The sequence below is a fragment of the Pan troglodytes genome, chromosome 2, assembly GCF_028858775.2.
Source record: "Pan troglodytes isolate AG18354 chromosome 2, NHGRI_mPanTro3-v2.0_pri, whole genome shotgun sequence".
Taxonomy (NCBI): Eukaryota; Metazoa; Chordata; class Mammalia; order Primates; family Hominidae; genus Pan; species Pan troglodytes.
This window is the reverse complement of record NC_086015.1, coordinates 22340465-22360402: the sequence shown is the minus strand read 5'-3', so window position 1 is coordinate 22360402 and position 19938 is coordinate 22340465. Positions and strand designations below refer to the sequence as shown.

General features: G+C 35.9%; 1 protein-coding gene across 10 annotated transcripts in view; it reads left to right on the top strand.

The window, feature by feature from the left end:
- SATB1 (SATB homeobox 1) overlaps window positions 1-19316 on the top strand; it is a 97484-nt gene extending 78168 nt beyond the window's left edge. For 6 of the 10 annotated variants that reach the window (XM_054680426.2, XM_054680423.1, XM_054680424.2 and 3 more), the window contains exons 10-12: window positions 15058-15261; window positions 15845-15940; window positions 17566-19316. In XM_054680426.2, the coding sequence (XP_054536401.1) occupies window positions 15058-15261; window positions 15845-15940; window positions 17566-18078 (813 nt within the window). In that variant the 3' untranslated portion in view covers window positions 18079-19316. The remainder of the gene's footprint in view (window positions 1-15057; window positions 15262-15844; window positions 15941-17565) is intronic. The other 4 variants (XM_016940076.4, XM_016940074.4, XM_001162452.8 and 1 more) reach the window with 1 other exon arrangement.
- Window positions 19317-19938: the final 622 nt, after the last annotated feature.

Here is a 19938-nt window from a genome sequence, read left to right as displayed (position 1 = left end):
GAAATAAGGCAATAGTACCTAATTTGCAAACTCACCGATGTTTTACCTAACAACTTGTACATGAATTGCATCATTCATGGAAAACACTGGGAACTGCAAAGAGTGGTAGTCCCAGTTCCACTGCTAACCTGCTGTGTAGTCCCAGGCAAGCCGTTTAACCTCTCAGACAGTGAACTTCCCCTTCAGGAAAGTAAAATAGATTAGGTCATATTATATCTGACATCCCTTGAAGTTCTAGGTCTGTGTGTTTGTGACTGAAACAGGTACACAAGTATTACAGAGGATGCTATTTTGATTGAAGACACTGCTGACAGGTGTTCTAGTCTGGGAAACAAAAGGTAAGAGTTTGGATAATGGAAGAGCTTAGTTTGGGGGGTAGGTGGAAAAGTGATATTTTGGGGTCTAGAGCCAAGAAGGGTTATTTACAGGTGGCATATAATGGGTTGAATTGATTGTTGGAATCCAGTATATGAACTCCATATTACATGGTGTGAGTTGAGCTCGTGATTGATATACACTTTTCATCTGAGACTTGTTGATAGATGACTGGGAACTCTCCCTATTATCATACAGAGACCTAGCAGCGTCAGTACAGTATAGAGTATGAGATGAGCTGAATTCCATTGGGGAATGGGCTTGGTTTAATATGTGGTAGGGTGGTGATTGCTAGCATGATATGATTTGAAGGTTGCTAAAGACTTTCCTCTTTAAATATGTCTCTTTTTTGTTTGCTTTTCAATTGATGCCTGAAGGTCCACCCTTAGCTGCTCTTTTGATTGATTGATTGATTGATTGATTGATTGATGGAAGTTTTTTTCTGGCACATTAAAAACTTTAATAGCACATTAAACAGGGGAAAGCAGGGCAATGTGAGAATACTCGATTGATGAGAAATCACAGATTTGGAAGAGATTAGGGAGATAGGGAGTAAATACAAAGGAAAAGGAAGCAGGGAGTGACAGCTCATTTGAGAGAATACCTTGAAAAAAAAAAAAGAATACCTTGAAATCCATTTTTGCAAGTTTATAAATTGGTACCTGTAGCATTTAATAGCTGCTGAGATGTGTCCATCCCCAAATGTCGCGTTTAAATGTTTACCCATTTTACTTATGGTACCAACAGGAGTGCTGCTTGTCATGGGTGTTACTTGACTGGTTCACTGATGAAGTATTTGGTTGTTTAAATGAAATGCAGATTAGGTAAAAATAAATTACTTTCAACAAGGTCAAGGAAGTGAAGGTTGTAAATAAAATATACATTCACAAACAGACAAATGCTATTTGGAAATCTAGCTTAGTCCATGCCAAGCTGTTACTGTCTAAATTACCTTCTTTCTTCCTGGCTTGCAATTAATTTTTGCTTCTATGTTTGGAGATTGGGGGAAGGGTAATAGCCTAATGGGTAATGATTTTATTTTAGTATTTTGATTAAAGAGACTAAATAGCTTGGACCCTGGATAACCATAAGGACGAAAGCCTTATCCATCAAGCTTAATTTCTAAACAGAAGTTTATGCTTGTATTTCTGAGCAAATTAGCATTGAGCCACATATAATATAAAGTTATGAGACGGTTATGTGCTCAATTATTTTCTACCTGTCTCCCCCCTTACCACCTTTTCTACTCACCTTCTTTGATCTTCTGTTAGACTGGAGGACAAGGCACAAGGCAGCTAGTTAGACAAAGACTGTATAGCCATGTGCTCTTTGAGAGGCAGTGATGAGAAAGCAGGGACTGGTATTTGATCACTGCTAGTTTCCTAGCATTTGCAGAGCCACTCCCCTCCCCGACCCTACCCACCCACACATCCAATGCTTGTGCCACTCTTCCATTCTGTATCCTGCCTCTATCCTGTATCTGTCCTACCTTATCTCCTTCTGTTTGGAAAACCCCTGTGTCTTTGGAAAAACTTGTTGGTGTTCTCCTGGCAGGTAGACATTTCTGAAAGGATACTCTGCTAATCTTATTTACCTTTAAAATTACTTGGATGACATGATGTCAATACCCGTAACAATTTAGATGCTTTATTCAGAAATTGTAAGCCCAGTCTCTGTGTTTGTAACAGGACCAGGAAAACAATGAGGTATATAGGTGCTAGTGCAATTGTAAACCAAAAATTGTAAGCTCTAGAACCATCATTTAATTAATGAAATCTCATTCAGAACTGAAATATATAAATCAGATGAAAGTTTTCTCCATTTTGATTGACCTGAGGATTGAATGGGGGCAGGGACCTTCTCATCAACCCCTTAACCCTACACATACACAACGCGGGTACTTCTGAAACACCTCTAATGGAAACCTGGGGCTACTGAGGACACAGTCTAGGAACCCCTGTGGTAGTGACTGTTTTTCTCTAACCCATCTCTAAGAGGCATGGCCCTTTAGTGGCAAAAAAAAAAGGAAATTTGTTTCACAAATCCATAAATACTAAGATTTTCTAATATGTTAAGAACTTATAGGAGATAGTTCTGGAACAGTATTTGAAGTGTGTCTATATGTACGTGTGTGTGTGTGTATATATATATACATACATACATATATATTTGATAGCTATGTATGTATACACACACACGTTTATGTGGGGTAAGAGGAAGGGTCACCCATTTAGGGGTTCTTAACCTTGGCCCACCTTCTCCCCCAGGGAACCATGAACTTGGATGAAAAAAATGACTTTATTTTCTCCAACCTCTTCTTACTGAAAGTTGACATTTTATTCAATTATCAATATAGGCAACAAATCACAGTAGCAATACCTATGAATTTGTCACCATTAAAAAAAATCACAAAATATTTTCCTGTCCTATTATGTTATTCTAGATATCTTAAAATATCATTTATGCCCATCACTATAAAATTACAGTAGTTATTAGATCTGTTGCTAAACCTTGTTATTTAGTGTGTTAATAAAGACGTATATATATATTACTGTATCACAAATTTTTGATACCTGTATTTCAGTATAATTGATTTTCTTTGTAATCTTATGTATTTTATTTCAGGCACATAAAAACGCTGTTCTGAAAAGGCATCCATGGGCTTTACCAGACTCCCAGAAGGGTCCATGGCACAAGAGATGAGATCAATGATTAGATAAATTTTGTAGAGGAAAAAAATATATATGTATTTTATCACATGAGCTGAGGGATTCTCAAATTAACCTGAGAAACATTTACTTTTTGTTTATTGCATTTTGGTATGCTTGCTCTTCAAGCGTCCTTCACTCCAAAGCATGTAAACAGAGGTAACAATGATGCAGTGACATTTAAAACAACACCAAAACAGAAACCTTCCAGACAACCTTTTCTCTGATATTCGCATGCCCACATGCAGTGCTGTAGGACTTTGTGAGAGAACGCCTTTTTTTTTAGATTAGACATTTTTTTTTCCAGTTGAACTAACTATACCTTTAGTATCAACTTAAACCTGAAGTTTAAGTGGTTCTTACCTCCCTGGACAAGAAGTTTTGTCCCCACATCTCCTGTTAGCCTACACAATGACTAGCACATAGATGGTACTCAGGAATTCTTTGTAGGAGGACAGAATGATTCAGAAGTAAATTTTAATCAGCTCCCAATATTACTCTCACAAATGCCAGCCTATTCCAAAGGGAGTCAGTGTGGGACAGTGGGAAGAGGCGCTGGAGTGGGCTCACAAGGATGGAGTAGGGTCATGCTTCACTGCTGCCATTCTCCCCGGGAGCCTTCTCTGAGCTTGCTTTCCCCAGATGTAAAATGTGATCAGAGGAGTGATTGAGACAGTCTGTGCAAAGCCCCAGTCTCCCTTGTCTCCTTTTATTGGTAAAATTATAACCCGGCCATTGTCACTGAGACCCACATGATGCTTCTAGAAATATTTATGCTTGCCTTTTTTAATGCCTACTTGTAAATCACAAGATTTGGGTCTTTCAAATTAAGCCAACTTCTGATTAGCAAGTTTGTGTAATGGATAAAATGATGTGGTTTTGGACACTTTATCAGCAAAATCATTGGCAAGTTGGGAGCTCATAGTGACCCTGCTTGCTTGTTCCTCTTAGGATGTGATTCCCTAACTTTTACAGTCCCAAATTGCCTCGCCCTGCTTTTAAAAATTTTTTGTTATCTCTCCTAAAACATCATAGAGGGAATATTTAAATTTTTAATTCCCAGTCCCTAAATATGCAAAATAGGGAGTGTAGCTCATTTTAGGATATACATGCAGTGTTGAAAAGTTTCACATAAATCAATGTAAAATGCAGTGGCAGAAATATTTATCCAAATCAACCTGGTAGTAAATTATTTTTGTAAGCAGACAAACTACCCTGTCAGGTAAATTATCACCTTAAAATTATTCTTTTTATGATTTCTTATATTTATGTGGGGTTTTGGGTTTGGGGTTTTGGGGTTTTTTTTTTTTGCACATGGCATATATGAATATTCAGCAATATTTTTTCTTAATGACCATTATTTTGAATAGGAAAATAAATATTGTAAACTTTTAATAGTGACTTTAGGAAGCAACATAATAAATTTGCTTCATAACATTGCAATATGAGAGCACATGCTCATTTGGGTTAAGCAATTTAGGAAAAGTAAAGTTTCCTAGCATAAATTCTTCTTTTTAAAGAAAATAATAATTTTATTTGCCTTTGACAGAGTTTTTTATGGTGCTGTCCGGTCTTAAACCTATTATGCTGAGCTCAATTTGAACCTTATTTTTTTTTTGAATACAGAAACATCATTATGAATACAAATTGTTGGACTTTGCTACTATACATGAGCCCTCAGAAATTGCAGAGGTGTATACAGTATTTTACCACTAAATAGCCCAGATTGGGCCATTTTTGTATCTTTCTGTGTACCCCCATTTGCTGCCACTTGAATTTGTTGTGGTGAATCTTTTGCCGCATTTTTACATTTCACTCATTAAAGTGTGAGCCTCAGGGTGTTTCCAAGCTCTTTGGGTGAAGGAAAGTGAGGAGTTTGCCACTCAAAGGGCTATTTGTGTTCACATTTGTTTGTGATAAATGTAACTCAAATAGCAGGGTTGGGGGTGGGCTGGAATAAAGAAGGCCATCAGAATTAGATTATTGAAGAAATGCTGTGGGACTGAACCACAGCAGGAGGAATGGAAAAGAAGGAACAAATTCAAGAGATGTTTGAGGGAGTATTGACAGGAATTCATCAGTTATGGAAGAGACAGACAAGAAAAGTTAGATTTTTAGTTAAAGCCACTTGCTATATGTTTTTATTACAAAACTAATACCTAGCTACTATAGAAAAAGTAGAAGATATAGGCATAAGGAAAAACATAAAATTATCCATAAATTTAATCACCTAGAGATGACCACCTTAAGGATCCTGATTGACGCCCTTTATACATACACACACACATGCACGTTTCTATATGTATATGTGTGTATGCCTGTATGTCTTACATTTATTCATGTGCTGAACATACCATTTAATTCCCCACTGAGATGTATTTAGGCTATATTCAACTTTTGCTAGTACAAATAATATGAATGTAAACATTATAGTTAAATATTTGTACATATCCTTATTTCCTTAAATCCTTAAAAGTGAAATTATTGGATCAAAAAGGCATTTGTGTTTTACAGATGATTGCTAGATATTTCCACATTCTGCAATTTACAGTGTCCTTCAGAAAGACTATACCAATTTATGCTTCAAATAACAGCCTTTCAGCCTAGGTGATTGGGTATGTGGTAATACTATTAACTGAGTAAAACTTCCTAGGAGGAGAACCTGGCTTAGGGGAAGATGCTTGGTTCAGATTGGAATATTATAACTGAATTATTTTCATTAGCCCCCTTGATATTCAAATCCCTTGTGTGATAACAACAATAAAATAATAATAGCTTACATTCATCATACTGTTACTGTGTGCCAGGCCCTTTTCATGAATTATTTTACTTAATTCTCACAACCCTGTGAATTAAGTGGTAAAATTAGACCCCATTTTATAGAGCAGAAAATTGAGGTTTAGCGAACCTGAGTAATCTGCCTAAGGTTACAAGGCTATGATAAATGGTAGAATAGATATTCAAATTAAAACCCAGACTTCTTAACAAATAGATCTTAAAAGTCCAGTAGAGGAAATGAGGTTACAGTAACTAAGTAGTATTCTCAAGAAAGTATGGTAAAGAGCTATTAAAAAAGGGTCATAGACAGTCAGTTCAAAAGCAACTGGTCTGTTTTCCCAGCCTCCTGCTAATTCATCTTGTTCTGTTATTTATTATTTTTCCTGTTTTAAATATTGTCCCCTTTTCAAATCCAAGCCAGTATTTCTCTTCATCAATGAAGAATTCCTTGACAACCCTACCTCAACTCTTCTTCTCCATGTGGATCCACTTGATGTCTGCCCATCAATGACCTTTATCACATGCTATCTTGCACTAATAGTTATTTTTGAATTCCAGGTTTTCCCAAATGTGCTTGGAGACATTTAAGGCAAGTGCTTTCAGTAAAGTTTATAAGACCTTTTGGTAGTTACCATGGAGCAGGCATTGGGCTGAATGTATTCTGTTTCACTTGTACTGGCTACTATCCTGTGAGATTAATACCATTATTATCTACAGTTTGTAGAGGAAGAATCTTGAGACTCAGAAACATTATTCAAGTTCACATAGATAAATGCCTATATGAGATATAATCATTTTATTGGCATACAGAAGTGCTTGAGCGTGTCTTGAAAGACAAGTAGTATTTGAATGGGCACCAAAAAAAAATAGGAGAAAGGGCTTTCCCATTAGAGAGAATTGTATAAGGAATGGAGAAGAGAATGTAGGGCAGTGCTCAGCAATAGCTGATAAATAGCCCAACAGATTTGGACATCAGTGTCATTGGGAGGAACCTCGAAAACAGCCCCTGAGAGGGTGAACTTTTCTCCTACCTTGGGAAGCCACTGAAGGTCATGGTGCACAGTAGGGTAACTATGGGCAGTTTGAAAGTGGAAGACTAATGTAATGATTCTCACTCTGGGATCTGATTTACAAGGATATCACAAACATGGTTAAGAGGATTCAAGAAAGCTTAATGAAACCCGTTTCTTTACCTATCAGTAAGTTTCATGGGCGAAATTAAACATCAGATTAATGTGCTTTTTTGTAGGAATCACATCAACTCTGTGTGATGACACTGGTTCTCTATTCTTCTTGAAAACTCTGGTCATCATTGACTTACTTTTCCCCTAACTTAAGAGAGGAAAAGGAATGATTACTTAAAAGCTTTTTTGTTCAGAAATCAAAATAATTGCCCACTGGAAGTAATTAAAAAAGAATGTTGTTGTCTAACATAGTAATTCAAGGAAGAGGTGCTCCAGTTCTGACAAGTCAATAGTGGTAGAATGGAAAGGAGTGGATGGTTCTTAATGATGGAAAGAGACACTAAAACTGACGAAAATGTTACACCATGAACCTTCGGAGTACTGAGTTTTCTGTTTTTTTTTTAATGATACCAGCTATGAAGAATGAGGAGAAAATTAAAAGTTAACATTTGAAGAGAAAGTGCATAAATGTTAAGTAGGAGCCAGATCATATCACTGAAATTTATGTAATGTCAAAAATATATCTTAGGCTGACGAGAAAAAAACGGGAACATTTTTTTTCAGAGTCCTTATTCAAGTATCAGATATATAAGCCAGAATTTTATTTGTTTTGTTTCAGCTTTGACTAAACTACCCTAAAAGCAGGTTTGACGTATATATGAAAATTAAACTTTCAAATTAGGTATTTTCCAAATCTAATGTTTTAAAAATAAATTCAGACCTTTTTTTGGGGAAATTCTCTATTTCAATTAAGAGCTCCTCTTTTTGCTAACTGGTTTAGTGGGTTGTCTAGAATTTTATACTTTTATGTTCATTCCTGTTTTTTTTTCTCCCCCCTTCTCAAATTCTCCCTCTGAAAATATTCTTTAAAATGTGAGATCTCCTTGCTCAACAACCTGTTTAAGTCAGAACCATTTGTATCTGCTCTGGCCAGGTTGTCATTTGATAATCTTGTTATGGATCAAATGATTTGTAGCCTAAGAAAAACCACCAAATCCACATGTGCCCTAAAGTTAGTGGCTTTGAAAAAGTAGAGAAGAGGTAAACATAAATACCATTAAAAACAAATGATTTGCACCTTTTTATCTGATTAAATTGTAAATAAAATTGAAAAATGAAGATCATTTACCAGTGACTGTGAGTATTCCTTCCAAGTTCACAAAATTTTAATAGAAATTTTTCTCCAGGTTTATGCTAATAATTTTCTTTCTGTGTAACCTTTAGAAACTCTGGCAGAGGTGTTTAACTTCTTAATGTCTACGTGGCAAAAATTTACTCAAGCCAAAAATTTTCTGATAGCCATTTTATGTCCTATTATTACCCCAGTATTGGAACGCACAGATTTTTGGCTAAGATATTGAGTCTCTTAAATAAACTGGAGCCTCTAGAGAGAATTCAAAAACAGTAACAGTTTAGAAGTTAAGAATAGTAACATTTAAAAAGAAGATTATTATTATTTTTTTCTTTCAGCAAATATAAGTATCAGAAACCACACTTTGAAAAATAAACATATTGGGGGATACATACATGCACACACATATGCCTTTTAAAATATATTTCCTTTTTAAAACCCGTCTTTGAATCAAGTGGATGTAATGTGCTACTTTTAGAATGGAAAATGCATTTACTGGCACGTCTCTGTTCAAATTTATTTTCCATGTTTTCTTTAATAAGACCAATGTTAACTTAGCAGGAAAAGTTACTTACAGTGCCAGCTGAGGTTCTTTTCACTTTACACAAAGTAGATGTTATTAAGCTGGAGAGAAAGATTAATGCATTTCCTACTAATTCCATAGAGGAGAACATGTATCTTTATTAATGTTAATGGTGGGGGCCTCTCATAATGTTATAGAATAATCTGCTTTAGCGAAGGTTTTTCTTCTGAAGAACTTCATAACATTTAAAGGTTAATATGTTAGGTAAAGAACAATATCTTAAGACAAGTGTTTTTATTACAGGACATGATGGGATGGTTTATATTAAATTATATGATGATTTGAATGGGAAAGAAGAAAAAGTGCATCGCTTCTTGCCCTCAACTTTAATGCCTTTAATCAAATAATGACCTTCTGGAAAATAGTTAATTTTAAGCATTTGGAAAGATCAATACCACTTTGCCACCAAAAAATGGTCTAGATGATGAAATTTGATGTATTTAAAGTATCAGTTCACCCTTTTAACCTAGTAAATAATTTAAAATGCTTTCAGTATTGCTTTGCCACTGTTTTGTTTCTCACTGCACAGTGTTATGATTCTTCATGAAAAAAGGTCACAAGTGGGTGTGTGAAGCATTTAGACCTCACACCTAGAAATGGGGTTGTATCTTCCTTAGGTCTTGGGTGTTTCTGCATTAGCCACCCCCTCAAAAGTATATATATTTAAATAGTACCTTTGAGGCACAGTGTGCATAAAACATATGAAAATAGAACCCTTCTGTAACTATACTGTTGTAATATTGTTTTAGTTGTTTTTTCAGACAGAAAAAGGGGTGGTTTAAAACATTATTAGTCACTTGGCATCTTTGTGATATCTTTAAACCTTTATGCTAAAGGTGAAGGATTTGGTAGCTCTGACAATTAGAACTCATTTTCCCCCAGCTTTTAGAACACACCGATATGAAATTACCCTTGAGTGCCGACAGCTTTATTTAAAAAAAAAAAAAAAAAAATTGCCCTCTATTAGCATGTTTGTGGGCAGATTAAAAACTGTCTTCATTAGCATAAGTAACACTTACAGATTCTTTTAAAAGTAGAAAATTATTTGCTGAATGATAAATTGCTAGCTTTATAGTTAGTTGTTGTTGAAAATGTACTCATTCAAATGCCTGGTGTAGTTTAGTCTACAATACTGAATTTTTTGTTAGAAGTACTATTTAATGGATTATGTACTTAATCCTTGTTCCTACTACTTGCTGAAATGTAATTCATGCTTTCCACTAAAATGTTTGTATCAAATACTTTCCTATTTAGATTGATTTCTTTTAATATCATATATTATTATACTATATGCCCCAGAGATTGGAACAAACTATTCCTGCAAATAACACATAAAAGATGAGGGTGAGAGGGAATAAGTACAGACTGTAAAATGTTTTGCTTTTTAGAACTCAAATTACCATTCTATTTTTTCAGATGTATTTTTCCTTCTTAGTTGCAGTAAGAATTGTCATTTTCTTTCTCTTTTTATAGCTCTTAGTTTTAAAATGTATATGTACATAATGATAATATATACATATATGTATATTGCATTAAATGACTTTTTTTCTCAGAGAATACCAAAGTCTGTTTCCTCCTGGAAAAGTAGTTATGTTACATACTCCCAGCTTTGTCACAGAACAGGCCTTGTTAGGGGTTCTCTTTCTATGCATGTGAGGCTTTGTAAAGTACAATAAATTCATTTATGAAAGGAGGTTACTTTCTTGACTCAATTAAAATCATTGTGCACCCCTTCCTTATCTGTTAAAATGTTAGAAGCGAATTGACTTGAATTAAATGTTCTAAAAAGAGTGGAGTGGAAATCAGAGAGTGAGTTTGGTTGGAAATTAGCAGCTGAGAGATGAAGGTGCCAGGATTTTTATTTAAATGTGGTACAACAAGATTTTGTCAGTAAAGCACATCATTAGAATATTGAGTTTAGAACTGCTAATTTTTCCTTTAAAATGAGCATACAGTCATGTGTTTCATGGACCATAATAAATTGCCATTGTGTTATCATTGAGTTTGTTTTGCTTTTTTGCAGTACTGATTTGGCAGTTATTCTGCATTTTCTCTTCTCCTTTTTTTTTTTTCAATCTTACATTTCTTTAATAGATCCCTAACCAAAACCAGTCAAAAGAATGTTATTTATTTCATACAGTCTTAGGTTTAGCATCTTTTGCACCATTTTCTTGCTTACGGTAGCAAGACATTTGCACATGGTTCTTGGTTACTATAAAGTACATAACAGTATTTCCTTTGTGGCAGATGGATTTAAGACTTTTAGTTCTCAATAAATGTAGGTTTACAATACATAACTTTACAGGATTTGTGTTGTATATAACAGGTTTGAACATATTATCTCAGAATTCATCTGCATGGCATTTTCAGCTTATTCAGCGTCCATGCCAGTTTTTTTTTTAAGTAATAGGGGGAGCACTGTGATTGATTGCAACAGCTCAAGGCGTGATTTTGAATAGAAACAAAGGGTTTAGAACAGAAGGTGTCAAATTAAACTTTGTCAGTTTGAAAAGTAGTAACATCCTGAAAGTTTTACTAGTTTATTTGCATGTGGCTACTGTTTATATTTTGCCCTCTTTATATGCAGTGTAATGTTGCTTGGCAAATTTACTACATTTAAAGTGTAGGTTGTTCCTTGTACCATTTTAGTTTTCTGAGAATGGATCGGTCTCATTATTTTAAGGCTGTTAGCCCCCTGTCTTTTCTACTGTTCAAAACAGTTGTGAGCTCATTTAATTTAGAGAACAGTTCCCTGTTCCTTCCTATGGTCTTTTGTATATCAAGTCCCAGAGACCTCTCTTAAAAACGTAATTATGTTTTGTTTTGTTTTGTTTTGTTGGTGTTTTTTTTTCTTTTTGCAACAAAGCACTGCATTTCATTCCTCATCTCTGCTCCCCCACATAAGTCTATGCAGTTATCACTTAAAAACTAGTACAGTACTTTGGGGAATCATTATTTTTGTTAGATATTAAAAATATTGTGACATATTCATTTTCTTCCCAAGTTTATTTGTTCTAACAATATCACTTGTGGAAAACTGACCTAGAAAAAGGTACTGAAGCATTAGAAAGCATTTGGCTTCTTTAGTCATTTTCTGCAAAACATAAATCAGATTACTGTCATTATTAATAGAGTAACAATCAATAGAATTTGAGGTAGTCAAAATATTCCAAGGTATTTAAATAGCATTAGAATAAATTATCTTATTTTTGCCAGTGTAAATTGGGAATGAGCCAATTTATTTCTACACTGACAGAGAGCTAATGTGTCAAAATGTCTGTTTTCCATTATTTTTTTAAGAGCAATGCGCATCAAGAGAAGCAACCCCTCCCCCTTTTAAATTTTTTTGGAATACCCTTTAGAGCAAACAGTTCCCAGCTGCACCGTTAAATATTTTTCTAAGAAGCATCTGATTTCAGTCTCTTAAAATCATCGCATTTCTTGAAAGGCTAGCGGAGACATGCTTCAACTTATAATTCATCAAATTATTTTTAGATAAGGAATTAGAAGTATTATTTAAGGGCAGAGGTTAATAGCAAACTACTGGAAATGTTATGTTAGTCATGGGCAATTAATAAAAATAAGGATCTGTCTCGTAAGTCTAGAGACACAGAAGTGACAATATGAGCAAAATATTTGTTGAATGAGTCGGGGCTCTTTTTCTGAAATATTTGTTAAACCAGCATGAGTGTGATTGTTTAGGAATTAGCTATCATTATTAGCCATTTTAAAAGAACTAATGATTTTCTTTTCCAAAGAACATCTGTGATCCACATGTTTTTTTCACATATATCCAAGTGCTAACTGATCTCTGCATTACTTTAAAAAGTTCCTAAAGGATGTGAAAAATCACTGGAGTTTTTCAGCTCTCTCCAAGAAGCTTTTCTTACATGAATCATTCTTAATTTAACTTTTAGCAATTTTTAGTTACAAGCATTTATTTCTAAAAAAAAATTCTTGGATGCTCAATGTTTAGCATTTATTGCAATAGTAGAATGCTAGCTGAGTTTAAAAAAAATCTTCTGTGTTCTTTATGAACCTCTAACTTCTTTTGAAAGGTATATAAAACTGTGTGATTTGCTGTGTTCGGGTAGAGGGGTTCTGTCAATTATGATAGCTAAAGGAGGCAGACAAGGGGGAGAGGGAAAGTAATCTCACCCACAGTTAATATTCAAGCCTACCAGAAGATAATCTATCTAAAACATACATAGCAACAAAATTTAAAGGTAAAGTATAAAGAATAGCTTAGTTGTAGGAAAATGTATATTTTCATGGCTTAATTCAGATGGCAAATATTTACCAGTAAAAGCTAAGTAAACATCTGCAGGGCACCATATGCAAGTGGGTCTCAGATACTTCAGATGTTCACATAACAGTTTTATAGTTAATATATTCACATAAATAGAGCTGAAATATGTCATATTATAGTATTCTGGAAATAAACATAGAATTGCCATGGTTAGAAGAGAAGCAAATTCAGTGACATTGCCATCACAATGATTTTTATGTTTTATTTAGCTAACAGTCTTTCAGGTAAATCTTCAGTTTACTGCCTGCTGTCTTAACCTTGAATTATGCATTCAGTGGCATCAAATGAGTGCATGGTTACAAGACCATGCCATGCATATATTTGCTTAATTAAAAGACCTGTTGAGTAGGAATACTAGTAGATGTCATGAGATACAGCAGTCGTCACGAGGAGCTGGTTAGCAGATAGGCCTTAGGAAGCCAATATGTCAGTTTTCTACCTTTTCTTTTAAAATATTTCAAGGAGGCCATTTTTGGGAGAACAGGCCATGCTTCTTTCCACTATACATATTGCAGTTGAAGAATTTTCTCTCTAATCGTTTCAGTTTGAGAAGGGAAGGAAAGTCATGCCATCCTCTGGCCTGACTCCTGGTAACATAAGAAACAAAACCCTCCTTGGCTAGATCTAAAAATTACATAATTAAAAAAAAAACTATACTTCCATTTTCATCCGACTAATTTATTTAAAATTTCCGAGAAATGTCTTTGTCTTAGATCAAGTTCCCTAAATGCAGAGCCTAGGATGGGGAGTCAGGTGATCATGATTTGGTAAGGGCCCTGGGAAGAAAGGAGGAGGATAGGGAAGCGAAAGAGGTCCCGTAAGGATATGGTCTCAGGCAAAATCTAGCCCCAGATTGATGGAGGGAGCAAGAAGAATGGGGATGACTGTCTCTAGAGAGTAAATTGAAGGGTAGAGTAAGTTGTCCATTTTCAGAAACAGGGGCAGAGACTTTGTGCCACTGGGTCAGCCAGTCACTGGCCACCCGGGGTGAGGAGGTCAATGAAGAAGTGTAGAGTTGGTTTCAAGACATTTTGTGAGAGCAGAGTGCAGGTGAGAGGTATTAGCAGGCAGCAGAACAGCTGAGGGGTAGCTGCCTTGGCTGGTGGGGGTCTGGATCAGACACCCTCACTCTTCCCCTTCACTCCATTGTTTAGTGTCCATCATGGCAGCCAAGGTGAAGACTCGGAGATGACTGGAAAATGTATTCTTCATGATCATTCAGTTCTTGATAATCCCAGTAAAAAACTGGGCCTTGGAAGCATCAGAGAGGTGCAGATTTTGGCAGTCATTGGACATTTCCTTCTCTCTTAGCCCAAGAAACCTATTAAATTCTTGCCTGACAAATCATATGCTCCCACTGCAGCAGGCAGAAAAACAGGACTCCAGTGTCTCTCTTTGGAGAGTTCTTTCGTAGCAAATTCCTGTAATGCCCATTCTAATCATTATGCCTTATACTGGAAAACATTCTTGCTGGTGTAATTGCACCTGTCCTTTCTGTTTCATACATGTACACACATATATATTCACACACAGTTTTCTTTCAAATCCAAAAAGTACAAGCTTAGGAAATCCTTTTAGAAAAAAATTATTTCTAAAATCTGTCCTGCCTCTTAGGCACTTCCGTATCCTCAGATGGCCAGCCACTCGTCAGGTAGCAAAGTTGTGCAAGACTGAAGCACATCAACTTTGTTTTTCTCCTATTTCATATATTAAAAAATCTGTGATAAATGCTCTCTTACCCTCGGAGTCTGAAAAAATATGTCCCTCCTTTGAGATGCAAATCTGAACTTTGATTAGAAACAGAGTCTGCCTCCTTGACAGCCACAGATAACCTCTCTTAACAAGTTAAAAACCATTTTTAAAGCAGAATGGTGTGTTCTGAGCTTATGAAAAAGTTAATTCATAGGGTTTTTCCTTTTTAGCTCCTGATGGAAAATGCCAGCCCCTCTCATAGGCACAAACTGACCTATTATGCCCTTGTCTCTAAGGGATGGTTGTGCGAGCTGTTACGCTGGAAAGAAGATCCTTCTCCAGAAAACAGAACCCTGTGGGAGAACCTCTCCATGATCCGAAGGTTCCTCAGTCTTCCTCAGCCAGAACGTGATGCCATTTATGAACAGGAGAGCAACGCGGTGCATCACCATGGCGACAGGCCGCCCCACATTATCCATGTTCCAGCAGAGCAGATTCAGGTTCGTTTACTTTGGCCAATTCAATATAGCAATAAGTAAATAAAGCTTTAAACTTAGCAGGGAAATTAGCGTTTCTCTTCCTCCTGCCAGTCTAACCATAGGCTTTTTAGCAAGAGATAACAATACACTGCCATCTTGCTCAGGGGGATAAAATGAATATTAACATACTTTTTCCAGCGTATGTATTGTGTTCCTCTTTCCTCATCTCCCAGCCACCAAAGCAACAGGAACCCCTTTTTTACACTCGTTTGGCAAATGTGTCTTTGTTGGTATTGGGTTTTGTGTTAAGAGCTTAACATTTTTGTGTGTTTTTTAAAAATCACAATTTAAAACACCACCCATTTTTAAATTAATACCACAGTGCCCCTGAGGAAAAGAGCAACCGCTGTTGCTGTAAAGGAAGTTTGTAGAATCACAATTTTATACATTGGATTCTGTCCAGAAAGAGGAGGGGAGGGAAGCTTAATTGGAATCTTGCTTTACAGTCCTTGGCCCTTCCTTCACCTTGTATGTAATAGCTGTCTCCCCACACTGTACAGAATGTAGGTTAGGGGTGAGTCATGTCTGTTTGTCTTTCCTTTAGAGCCCCTCTCCCACCACCCTTGGGAAAGGAGAGTCTAGAGGCGTTTTCTTACCAGGCCTGCCGACCCCTGCACCATGGCTCGGTGCTGCTCCTCAGGTGAGCGGGCACAGTTACCTATGCCAGCAAGGGACACAGAGAGGGGGTGACCTAAAGACCTGCTCCCCAGGTCAGGATTTTCAAACCTGTAAAGGCCCTACTAACCATGGTCGTGGGCAGAGCTCACTGTGCCAGCAGATGCAGCCTTATGCTTTGTTTGTCATGTCATGGGACTTGTCACCATTCATCTCCTGAAGACACTCTTCTGTGAATTTAGATGGAAAAGTTCTGGGATCAGGTAGTCATTAGTGCTCTTAGGGCCCCAGTTGCTTAGAAAGCGTGTTGTCATTGAACTTGAGTTGTATAGCTTATTTTTGTTAAAGGGGATGATTTTAGCTCTCTTTTCAAGTAAAATGCCATTGCCTTCGAGAGTCCTAAAATTCTACCTCTGTTGAATCACCTACATTCTGCAATTTTTTTGTATTTCTGTGAAAAATTATATATATGTGTGTGTGTGTGTGTATAGATATATACGTATAACTAAAAACAGTAATAAAGTTATTTATCTACCAGGATAAAAAAATTCTCAAGTGTGTATTAGAGATAAAACAAGTTGACAAAGAGCTTCCCTTTAGGATATCAAGCACTAAAATAATCGTGAAAGCCTGAAAAACTTACTGTTTAGCAAAAACAAAAAAGAGAACGATGTATGTTAATTAATTTAAAAAGTACTTATTCGAAAATATAAATTGTTTTTCATAAAATTGCTTCTTAGGGGTATAAAAGGAAACGCATAGACACGGTATCAGCATTCTAATATTTTACCACTTAGGTTGATTTACTTTGCTGATAAGAATTATGGATATCGAGTGTACAGTATGTGCATGTGTCACATATTTATGTATAATTGTGTATGGAAATTGTAGCACATATACTTAATTATGAAAAAGTGTCTGTATACACTAAATTTAAATCCTAACCACATCTGAGTTTGCTATAGACAAAACAATTCGCTAGCTGTCGTATGGTGGATTGAACCTTTTGAGGTAAGAAAAAAACTTGCAGTGTCAGCCTAGTGCAATTTGGTAAGAAATTGTGTGTGTATTAAATTGGAACTGTCTGATGGAAAATTCACAAGTGTGAGAATATCAGAAATCCTTTAGTCTCATGACAGATAACACTGAATAAGAGCATAAGCTCATCTTCTATTCTTCCTGGCCATCTGATGAAACGGAGCAGAACACAAATTTCTTTCCCCACTGCTCTGTAGCTCACCTTTCTGAAATGTCTTTGAAATCCTTTCCTCTCCATCTTCATTTTAAATCTTTGTTAATTATTTACATCATAATTTGATGTGCTGTCTTCGCCTTTGATGCGTATCCTTCTAGTGAATTTTATGGCTCACATTTTCAGAGCACTGAGTTTTCACTTCGTCTGCTGATCTCTGATAAGTAAGTGCAGTAGCCCCCCAAAGCTGTCTTCATTCATCCCTTCCTAGTCATATCATTTTGATTTTTTTGTAAATGCTGTCGGCCATTTCGCTGGCCTACCTTTTCATTCTAAATCTTCATCCCTATCAAAGAAGCTATATGTAGGATCCGGGACCACATTTTTCCTGATTGGAGACGGCTTTGTGTGGAACTCCACGATAGCAGAGCTCTGATTGTCTCCTTGTTTCTTTGCAGCAACAGCAGCAGCAACAGCAACAGCAGCAGCAGCAGCAGCAGGCACCGCCGCCTCCACAGCCACAGCAGCAGCCACAGACAGGCCCTCGGCTCCCCCCACGGCAACCCACGGTGGCCTCTCCAGCAGAGTCAGATGAGGAAAACCGACAGAAGACCCGGCCACGAACAAAAATTTCAGTGGAAGCCTTGGGAATCCTCCAGAGTTTCATACAAGACGTGGGCCTGTACCCTGACGAAGAGGCCATCCAGACTCTGTCTGCCCAGCTCGACCTTCCCAAGTACACCATCATCAAGTTCTTTCAGAACCAGCGGTACTATCTCAAGCACCACGGCAAACTGAAGGACAATTCCGGTTTAGAGGTCGATGTGGCAGAATATAAAGAAGAGGAGCTGCTGAAGGATTTGGAAGAGAGTGTCCAAGATAAAAATACTAACACCCTTTTTTCAGTGAAACTAGAAGAAGAGCTGTCAGTGGAAGGAAACACAGACATTAATACTGATTTGAAAGACTGAGATAAAAGTATTTGTTTCGTTCAACAGTGCCACTGGTATTTACTAACAAAATGAAAAGTCCACCTTGTCTTCTCTCAGAAAACCTTTGTTGTTCATTGTTTGGCCAATGAATCTTCAAAAACTTGCACAAACAGAAAAGTTGGAAAAGGATAATACAGACTGCACTAAATGTTTTTCTCTGTTTTACAAACTGCTTGGCAGCCCCAGGTGAAGCATCAAGGATTGTTTGGTATTAAAATTTGTGTTCACGGGATGCACCAAAGTGTGTACCCCGTAAGCATGAAACCAGTGTTTTTTTTTTTTTTTTTTTTTTTAGTTCTTATTCCGGAGCCTCAAACAAGCATTATACCTTCTGTGATTATGATTTCCTCTCCTATAATTATTTCTGTAGCACTCCACACTGATCTTTGGAAACTTGCCCCTTATTTTAAAAAAAAAAAGAAAAAAAAGAGTTTGTTACTCTATTGTATGTTACAAAAGAACTATAGACTGTGGAATGCAGTTTAAAGATGACATATGCCAACAAATGCCTTGTATTATATGGCACTGCCGTAATTCAAATTTGTTTTTATTTTGGAAATAAAAGTTCACTGTAATTTTTTTTTCATTCTCATTGTTACATGATTTTTTAAAAAAAGGAAAAGAAAATGTGAAACACAATTTAGTCCTCATTATTTATTTGTAGATCCTGCAGCATCATGTTGTAATTAATTTTTTGGAAGTTTCCGTTAAATGTAATATTGCTTCTCTTGTTACCATACTGATTCTTTTCTATTTATAAATGTATTTTGATGGGCAGTAAAACAAAGTGTCTTAAAAGTTTTAAATAGAGAAAATGTGCTTTACACAGTTGCCTATAAAAAGTGCTCTATGTTATCCAAGCAATTCATACTATAAGCTTCACTCTTATTGTTGTATGCAATTTTTACTATCATGCAAATAAGCTTAGGTAAATAAAACTAATAGATCACCTTAGAAAATTATGCAATTAATGTGAAAATAATTGATGTTTGCAATGTGTCTTCCTTTGGTTTACAATCAATTTTAAAGCTACATCTGTATAAAATTTCTGTATAAAGGTGTATTTCTTTTTTATGAGTTTATGGCTATGAAAACACCAGCTATTTTGTTACAGCTGGCTGTTTTTATAAGTGTATCACAATTTTCTTTATGCAGAAATGTTCTGACTAGGAGTGGTTATTGACTGTAACTACACAATTAAAATTGTTTGTATCGTATGACATGGTAGGGTTTGTCTGCTTATGTGAAGTAACTAAAGGAGTCAAAGGATGGCCCTCTCATTTAGGTGCATGTTAATAACTTGTTATTTTACTGATTTTAAAAAGAGCAATTGACAAGTTACTTGAAACACTGTAAATTTAAATCACAAACACATGCTCATTTTTAAATAGGTATGAAATTTCATAATGAAAATAACCTGTTTGGTTAACATTTTGCTTAATAAGTAGAGATAGGATGGTCAAAAGACTCTCCAACAAAAACAAATCCAGTCTCTAGCAGTTGTGTTGTTAGAATGGATTCATCTGTGCTTATTTCACAATACTTCATTTATAGCAACGCTTTTCCTTAAGCTAATGTACAAATATTTCTAAAGGCCATTAATAGTAACAAAATAAGTAGGGGAAAAAATGGACCTTCTGTATAAAAACCCCTTAGCTTTTTTTTTCACAAGTTATAAGTGGAATAAGTTAATAACTGAGCTCGTAAGTGTATCTCATAACTATAAGAGCTACATGAAGAAAATAGGAATAACACACCTGGTATTTAAACACAATCTTCAAAATTCTTGCAACATTAAACATAGTAAAATGCCAGAATATGAAATGAGGTGTGCTAATG